Here is a 9,242-nt window from a genome sequence, read left to right as displayed (position 1 = left end):
TATATACATATAAAAAACTTACATACATACATGAGTACATACACACGTACATACATACATACATACATACATACATACATACATACATATATACATACATACATTGTTTCATTATCATACATACTTCCATACAAACATATATATACTTAGATTTAAATTTAACTATATATAATATAGATATAAGTATACATAAATATATACATATCTATCTAGACTCTTATCGTATTTTTATATATCAGTCTCTACCTATTTGTATATCTGTTACAGACACGCTTCATTTTGTTTACGCATTGTTAATCTTGTACCTATTCGTATGACCATCTGTACTGTTGGCAATATTGTTGCATTTTCTCGTCAAAATAGAGTAGCGAAATGCAGAGCACCACCTTGTAGACTTTCTCAGATCAAAATATCGCACATGGGATTGTCTCCGGCATTGCAGTCCACACACATCAAAGATGTATTGGTATAGGCATATTTAACGATAAACGATGTCATCGACATCGACGGTATTGTTCACGCATACATATGTTCACGTCAAAGAACTTAAAAGTTGAAATAAAGAATTCTCAATAAATATCGTTCCAGAAGCTTTACTAAAAGTGTATAGCTCCGCGATAAAAAAACATTCTTTTGAGTTTGATTTCGCAGCAAATATGCTTACGCGCACTTCTGCTCACACAACGTACAAGAAATCAGACTTACTAGCTTCCATTCAATCTCACTCGTATGTAGCATGTTCTCAATAAAAATTGTATCATGAGCTTCTAGTAAAAGCTTACCATCTGCAAAACAGAAACCATTCATTGGGTCATTTCGCAGCAAACATGCGTAAGCACACTTCTGTTCAAACAACGTACTCGATAACAGACCTGCCAACTTCCCCTCAGTCTCACTCATATGTAACATGAGTGAAATAGATAAGAGCAAAACAATATGCTCAATTGTTGTTTATTTATGTCATTTATATACTACCGTTGCTTAAGCGACGATATCTCTTGAGATTACCTCCTTCATGATCTCGTTAGTTCCACCGTAGATCTTCTGTACGCGACCGTCAAGGAAGGCCTTGCACACAGGGTACTCGGACATGTATCCCCAACCTCCGTGAAGCTGAACACACTCGTCAGCAACCTTGTGCTGCAAGTCTGTTCCGACGACCTTTGCCATGGATGCGGTAGCCTGTAGACATAAACGGACAAGGGATGAACAATCTACGACAACTGATGCAAAACAAAATCATCGAGTAAATCATAAGACGAGGTATATAGATCAGAACCTGTAGATCAGATCTCAGCAGATTAAATAGTTTAGAAATTAATTAATATTAAACACATGTTTCAAGCCGCAACAATCAATACAAAACACTTACAGTGTCCAGCTTGCCAATGGAGTGCAGCTCAATGCAGTTATCGATGAATGAACGAGCCTGGCAAATGTCAGTCTTCAACTCAGCCAACTTGTGGCGGATGGTCTGAAGGGCTACCAAGGGCTTGCCGAACGCTTTGCGCTCCTTAACGTAGTCACGGGTCAGCTCAAACACAGCCTCGGCTGCGGCAACTCCCATATCGGCGATTAGAAGACGTTCTTGAGGTAGCTCTTGCATAAGGTAGTAGAAACCGTGGTTCTCTTTACCCAGAAGGTTGGCCTCGGTCAGCTGTACGTTCTCGAAGAACAACTCGGAGGTATCCTGGGCCTTCATGCCCATCTTGCTGAGGTTCTTTCCACGCTCGAAACCGGGCATGCCAGTCTCTACCAGGAATAGCGAGATACCGTGAGGACCTTTCTCGGGCGCAGTCTTGGCGCACACAATGGTGACATCGGCCATAGCTCCGTTAGTGATAAACACCTTAGAACCGTTTAGACTGTATGTGCCGTCCTCGTTCTTAAGCGCAGTGGTCTTCATACCAGCCAAGTCAGACCCAGCAGCAGGCTCAGTCATGGCAATAGCGCCAATGAACTCACCAGAAGCCATCTTGGGTAGGATGCGGCTCTTCTGCGCCTCGCTTCCGTAGTGGTTGATGTAAGGCATGACAATATCGGAGTGCAGTGCGAATCCAGGACCGGTGCACAGACTATACGCCTGCTCTTCCCACACAATGGCGGCGTATTTAGCATCGCAGTCGGAACCTCCGTATTCAGCGGGTGTGGTGCATCCTAGCAGACCAAGCTCGCCGGCCTTGAGCCAAGCGGAGCGATCTACCATACCGGCAGCCTCCCACTTCTCAGTGTGGGGCTTGCACTCCTCATCGAAGTACTTACGAGCGGTTTCACGGAACATGTCGTGCTCTTCGTTAAAGATACGGCGTGTGCCGAGATCGGTCATTTTTCCGGTGGAGTGAGGCTGCAATATTTTGAGATACAAGATATTACGACGAATTGATGAATTTCCTTTATATTTTATCGATTCCGAAGAACAAATCCAACACAAAGGGAGCGACACGAACATAGGAGACAGATGCACTTAGAAGGTATGTAATCAAACATAATACCATCGTTTTCTTACAAGCGAGAAACAACACAGGTACAGGTGGTAATTGAAAATGTTACAGTACTGAACAGAAGTTCCAGTCAGATGGAGTCACAACTCACCTGAAAATACATATAAGCGATCGGGTTAACATGTAACACTCGTTGGTGACCTCTTACGCCAAGCAACAACACAAAGGTTCAGATGAAATAGAGTATGTAATATCACCCAACACGTGTTCTGCGCAGGTCATTGCAATTACTCCCGCTTTTATTCGTTCATAGTACGAACCGAATAGAAGAATCCAGTGAGCTGACAACAATTGAGTGTAAATCACAGCTCACCCACAGGAAATAACACCATTAACGCAAAGCCGATACATCATAGTGTTGCTAAGTATCCACCATACCTCGACACGAAACGCTTTGGCAGACTCGCTCTCCTCAGCGGCGGAGCTCATCCATCGCGTCGTTGATGAAAGACCGCAACGGGCCGTGCGCAGCGCTAATGTGCGAGAAGCAATCTGTCTAGTACACAACATTATGTATTTGTCTCCTAAGCGTACGTGTGATAGGTACAAGCAATTCTACAAACGCTGATATAATAAATAGTGTGGCGCTTGGGCCTTGAAAGTTGGAACGTGGAACTTGAACTCTTGGAATTCGGATAAATTTTTAAAAACATTCGTTTATTCATCAATTATTCTGTGGGTGTGTTGAGCTGTCATCATCGGTGTCAGGAAGGGAAAGAGCCAAGACGGTCACGGATTAAAGTAATTGGGAACTTTCCTTCACTTTAGAAAAAAATAATAATTGAAAATGATATGAATCTCGTGGCCAAGGGCCGGTCCCGTAGGGTAAAAAAAAAGGGCCACTTTACAGTTTATTGGGTTGTGAGACCGTAAATAACACTCTCTTCTTGTCAACCTGCTGCCAGAAGTTCCGCCTCTTGCCGCACTCTGGGTCAAAAGCCTGGCCCGAAATCTGTGTCGTTGTACTGTGGTATCACTTTATTTATCTGAAAATCATGATGACTCCACAAGATTGTTGTGAAGTGAGCACCTTTCGACATTCTTGAATACTAGTACGTAAACGGAATCTCTGGGTATTTACGTACTGAATCTTAGTTTACGTACTGCGAGGCAGAACTATTTTTGTAATCCAATCAACTCTTGGTGTCCGTTGATAAGCGGATTTGCATTACGAATTCTTGAATCACTGAAAATATCTACACTGATACAACTCGCACGTTTGTTACCAATATCTGATTGGTGCAATTCGCATGACGCAGTGTTCTTTTTTAAGATGGAAATAATATACTACGACGGAGCCATCGCCAAAACAAGTCGACACAACCGCTGGGCCTAAAGCCTCGGGGGATATGCGGGTATGGCGTTACAGACATAATTCTGTGTGTTTTATCCGAAATCTTCATTACGAGGATTGGAGCAGAAGCATGGGGTCATCACTATTTTACAGCTCCCTGCACCTCATAAAAACAAACCTATTTATGCTTTAAATGTAAATAGAGGCTTCAGTCGACGAAATCGGCATTTAAACACGGTGATAGAAGTTAGGGAGTGTAGAGAGAATCGCCTAAACACTTGTCACTAAAACTATCCGTACCATACAGGATTTTGTTCTGCAGATTGACAAGCCTTGACATAGATGGAGAGCTAAGCAGCAACCCACTAACCGATAACGCGCCAAGAGAACACGTCACGGATTGTAACGATAGCCGCAGCTGCACACACGCCCGCATCATGAACAAGTATGACACGCAAGCAGTTGCAACGAAAAGCACAGTGACCAACAACACGTACGATAATGCGTACGGGTCGCAGGATAGTAATAATAATAGAGTAGACTCTGGGTATACATCGAAAATCGCATCCCCCGACGTGTACAGCGCCCCCTTCAATGCTCCAAACAGTGCCAAGGATACCGACAGTACAAACTCACAACAACAACAGCAACAACAACATACAAATTTACTAGCAGATCCCCGTACCAATTCAGAGCGCGCACAGCTCCCGTCAGCGTCCACAGACTTCCGACCGCCGACGAAGGAGGAAGATATGGCTGGCATGAACTCTCTGATGGGTATGCAATCTTACTCTTGTATGGTGGTTTTTTTCCGGCAGAGTTAGTCTTTGTCTGGATCTTGATCTAGATATAGCTAAAACATGTAGATTTAATGGCTCGAGAGTAGTTTTCACAGATTGCTTGTTTGCCAAGTATAAACGTGTGATTTGGCAGTGAAGCAGTTTTATTGAAGTATATAATGCCGGTGTCCCGTTGCATACGGATATCAACGTAGGCATAATGCAAAATGATTCGTGTTTTTATGTATTAGGGCATGTGTCGATATCGTTTTTAACTCTCTATTCCATGTACAACAACATTTTCCTGTATCTTCTGCTGGTCGCTATTCACCTATTTTTCGGTGTATGTTTTTGGCACGGGAAAAGCGGAAAAAAGGGGGTAGAGGGTGGGTTCAAGGATGTGAAATAACTATCACTACTGGGTGATTGCAGCCGGGAGTCCGTTAATGCGTGCGTAAATCGCGTATATGTACTTGATCTTGAGGTATTGTGGTGATAATGTTCTAGGAGAGATACTGGTCGTCGGTGGTGCGCGACAAGTGCGTTTAACAGTCATTGTATTGACAATTCAAAATTTTAAGCGATTTCCATTCATTTCACAGCTCTGGCGTCTGTTGCCGCGGCCGAGGCGTCGTCGCTTTCTCAACAGATCAATACTGAGAAGAGGAAATCTAAGTACGACATTCCGGCCATCCGTCCAGGGTCGCTGTCAGCTACCGCTGCACCTGCTCACGCGGTCGACCACCAAGCACTCTACGATAAGTACGAGCGATCGTCCTGGATGTTCTCCGAGACGGCTTCGCAGAAGAGCGAGGAGGGATCATTGTAAGTATGATACGTAAGCAGCTTGATTATTTGAAGATCAGCTGTGATGTTTTTCTGCCATCGATATTGTTTGTGACCTTGAGATTTGGGATATGTAATTGGTATGTTTGGTATGGTATGCAATGGGTATGATTGGTATGATATGTATATTGTATACCGACCCTTAGTGGATCTTGCTGTTTATCTAAAACATATCTGGTACCTTTTTTGAACAGTTATGATTATGTTCCCGGCGATTTCACGGAATTCGGCGAGAAGAAAGGACTCAAGAGGCGCGAACGGAATAGGGAAGCCGCACTTCTGTGCAGGAAAAAAAAAAGGAGACTTTAACTGTAAGTGCAGAATTCTGTTGCTATCGAGAAAATCCATGAATTTTATCTTATATTGTTCTTCATTGTTGCGTGTTCACTGCACGCTATCCTCTTCTCTGTGTGCTGTTCCTGACACTCTAGTTGATGTAATTTAAAGCATATATCGCGTATTTGCTGCGTTTTTCAACAATCCATCTCATCGCAATCACTCCAATTGTAACAACAGCAAATCAGAGATTCAGTATCAGAGCTGGCCAAACAAAATCAGGACATAACAAACTTAGTGAGTACTGTCGCGAAGGACGTGAGTTCACTGCAAAGTGTAACGAACACTATTGAGTCCTCCAACAAAGAGCTCGAATTTGAATTAGAGCGCCTCAGCTGTCAGTACGCTATGGCGCAACGGCTGGCAATATCTCAGGTGAGTACATGTTGTGTCGAGTGTTTTTCTTGTCCACGAATGTAGTCTACTGTCGCTTTGCTAAGTTTTCGTAAAACAGCCTGATCAACGTATAGACAACCCTCGCTGATAGCTTATATTTGCTACATCTTTCAGGCGGAGCAGGGGAATGCAAGTATGTTGCAAGAATTGACGAAAGTAACGTCGGCCTTCACAACCTCGTCACTTGCTCGGGAAAATATGAGTGGTGCCAGCAACCAACAGAACGAGAACACAAATAAGGAGGAAGCGGCTGAGGTAACAGACCATACGTTGATAACGCATGGTCACGTGCACAACCTGTCGTGCCGTATCACGTGCAAGGGTGATGAGATGTCTTTTGTGTCGACTGCTTCACCCGTGCCGCATTATGCATAAATTGTGAAAGATAGTGGCACTTATAAGTGTATTTTTATTCAATCGATGGACTCTCTGTTTGCCACAGCCGAAGACGAATTCACAAGCCTCTACTACTTTTATGAAAAACTAGAAATATTAGTCAAATAAATAAATGATAGCTTGCTCTCTAGTCAACCGGTTGGCAAGAGAATCAGCATGTTTCGAATGTAGGGCAATTGAATTATTACTCAACGCAGCCTGTACCGCTGTGACATTGTAAGGGTGCTTGGAGGGTATGCGTTCGAAAGGAAGACAATGCAGAAATTAGTATAGTGTTCAGCAAATCTGGCTTGCACCATTTGCGTCGTGCCAGATTATTGAATATACGACTGTGATGTACGGTATCTCGTAACATGTGTCAGGGCAATCAAGTCCTGCTTAGTTCTTTCGTTCCGGGCTACCCCACATATTTACTTACACAATCGCAGCTCTAACCGTATTGAATCACAAGGTAAATCACAAAAAATGCGTGATGTATTTGTAATCTCCGAAGGATCCACAGAAGCTGCAAGCCAACCGAATAGACAATAGATACAGACACAGACAGATACAGACAGACACAGACAGACACCGACATATATATATACATATACACACATATACACACACAAATATATATATATATATATGCACACGCACACGCACACACATACACACACACACACACACACACACACACATATATATATGAGTGCGCATGTGGATATACACACACATACACATACACACACGCACACGCACACGCACACGCACACGCACATATATACAAAAAATATACTATACATCTATCTATCTATACATACATACATATATATATATATACAATACAAACACTATACATCTATCTATATATATACCTATAGCTTTATTTATACCCATAAATATCATAAAGATTGCACGTGGTAAAGATTGATGGGTTTGTACTTTTATTCATACAGAGCGCATAGCTAGCAGTACAAGTATGGGTACAGATACCGACATGGGTAAAATTATATATCGCAGCAATGTAGTTCAGGCAGACGTGCCGTTTCGTATTGAAGTACATTAATTGAAGTGACGCAAGTGGTACTATCGTAGCACATATTGAACTACGTATTGGTGTTCTGTCAAAATTTGTGTATTCACACATACATGGACTCGCTCAGATTCAGAAACCTGTATCAGCAGCTAGCACACGTGAATATTTACCTAGTGAAACAGAATCCGTATTTTTACTGCGTAGTATGTATTATAATATTTACAAACATATGTAATTCAATCGTGTTTGGGGCTTGCGTTAAACGTTTACTGCATATATGTAAAACGAATTAACGCTATGACTTCGGACTTTGCAGGTCGCTTTGCACTGCTTTTGGCTGTCATCACTCTCTCACTCGACAAATAGACCCGTTGAGTGCTTCAGATTCTGAACAGTGAACTTCTGGTGGTACGCTGATGAGGGCATATTTACGTGTACGATGGCCTGCGGTCACTCGACCACTGAGAGCGAAAATATATTGTCGAAGTGTAAATATATAAATATTTGTTATTGTTATCGTCGTGTGTGTAAGTTGTAAACAGTGTCGTCGTGAATATACGGATATCCTATATTAAAACGATACACTAAAGCATCTGCAGTCGAGCTAGCCATGTCAAGCTCCACGGCGGCAGGGAGTCATACTACGGCGCCACCACAATCAACACAAGCGCAACTCAAGTCGTTACGCCGACGGTGTCGGCGTGTTGAAAATGTAAGTACTCTCAAGTGAATACGCATCGTCGGGTGATCTTGAATAGGTATCATGGTGTAGCGGTAAAAATTGTCGGATTGAATATGCGCCAACTGTTGCCTGCATCTGTGTTGCAGTAACAACTTCACGTTTTCTGATATGGTGTACTATATGCTCATTTAGAAGATACTCATACAACTTAAAGATATGTGCATACCGCACAATAGATATGCGAGAGAGGGAACACTTTGTGCACTTCGCTTGATCCTTTCAGCAATACACAGGAACTATTTGATACTCGTTCGAGTCTGTCTTCTTTTCTTTTTTTTGCGGTAGAGATACGGCTATTACTGTGCGCACGTTCTCACTATTGTGGCATTGTACTAAAACATATGCTTGCTATGAACACAATCTGGGAGATACATACTGCCCACATATATTAGCGACTAGCGTACACCATTGAGAGTAACTGCGGCTTAATATTGTAGTTGTATGCACCTGCGGTTACGATAGTATACAAACCTACATGTTTCGCACACGAAAACTCACAATTCTCTGTATATGGCCACACATACGTGATTGGTGTGTATATTTGTTTTTATATACATGCACTTACAAACAAACGTGTGCACATACGCACACACCCATACAAACACATACACACAAACATACACGTATACACATTCGTACATACATACATACCATACATGCACACATATATACGAGCGTTCATATATATATATATATACAGTCATACATACGTACATACATGCGTAAATACATACAAACAAACATGCTTACACACACGTGTACACATACACACACTCATACACATTTAACTTCATTCATTCATTCATTCACTCATTCATTCATACATACATACATAAAAACATACAAACATACATACATACATACATACATAATCACACACACACATATACAAGTATACACACACCCATCCATACAGGTATACACACATACACAT

General features: G+C 42.1%; 3 protein-coding genes across 3 annotated transcripts; 2 read left to right on the top strand and 1 right to left on the bottom strand.

Moving 5' to 3' along the window:
* Positions 1–935: 935 nt before the first annotated feature.
* Positions 936–3,039, bottom strand: SARC_00825 (long-chain specific acyl-CoA dehydrogenase, mitochondrial). Its single transcript, XM_014305508.1, has 3 exons — positions 2,880–3,039; positions 1,373–2,344; positions 936–1,182 (listed from the first exon to the last, which is right to left on the bottom strand). Exons 1-3 carry the CDS (start codon positions 3,009–3,011, stop codon positions 982–984), a joined length of 1,305 nt encoding a protein of 434 aa, XP_014160983.1. The 5' UTR covers positions 3,012–3,039; the 3' UTR covers positions 936–981.
* A 1,193-nt stretch (positions 3,040–4,232) lies between these two features.
* Positions 4,233–5,729, top strand: SARC_00824 (hypothetical protein; the record flags this gene model as incomplete). The annotated part of the gene is made up of 3 exons (XM_014305507.1): positions 4,233–4,572; positions 5,177–5,399; positions 5,615–5,729. 3 exons carry the CDS (start codon positions 4,233–4,235, stop codon positions 5,727–5,729), a joined length of 678 nt encoding a protein of 225 aa, XP_014160982.1.
* A 375-nt stretch (positions 5,730–6,104) lies between these two features.
* SARC_00823 (hypothetical protein) lies at positions 6,105–6,527 on the top strand (the record flags this gene model as incomplete). The annotated part of the gene is made up of 2 exons (XM_014305506.1): positions 6,105–6,131; positions 6,267–6,527. The coding sequence occupies 2 exons, from the start codon at positions 6,105–6,107 to the stop codon at positions 6,525–6,527; spliced, it is 288 nt and encodes a 95-aa protein (XP_014160981.1).
* Between the last annotated feature and the right edge of the window lie 2,715 nt (positions 6,528–9,242).

Source organism: Sphaeroforma arctica, assembly GCF_001186125.1.
Source record: "Sphaeroforma arctica JP610 unplaced genomic scaffold supercont1.28, whole genome shotgun sequence".
Classification (NCBI taxonomy): domain Eukaryota; class Ichthyosporea; order Ichthyophonida; genus Sphaeroforma; species Sphaeroforma arctica.
The sequence above is the reverse complement of the archived record's forward strand: the minus strand, read 5'-3'. Positions and strand labels throughout refer to the sequence as shown.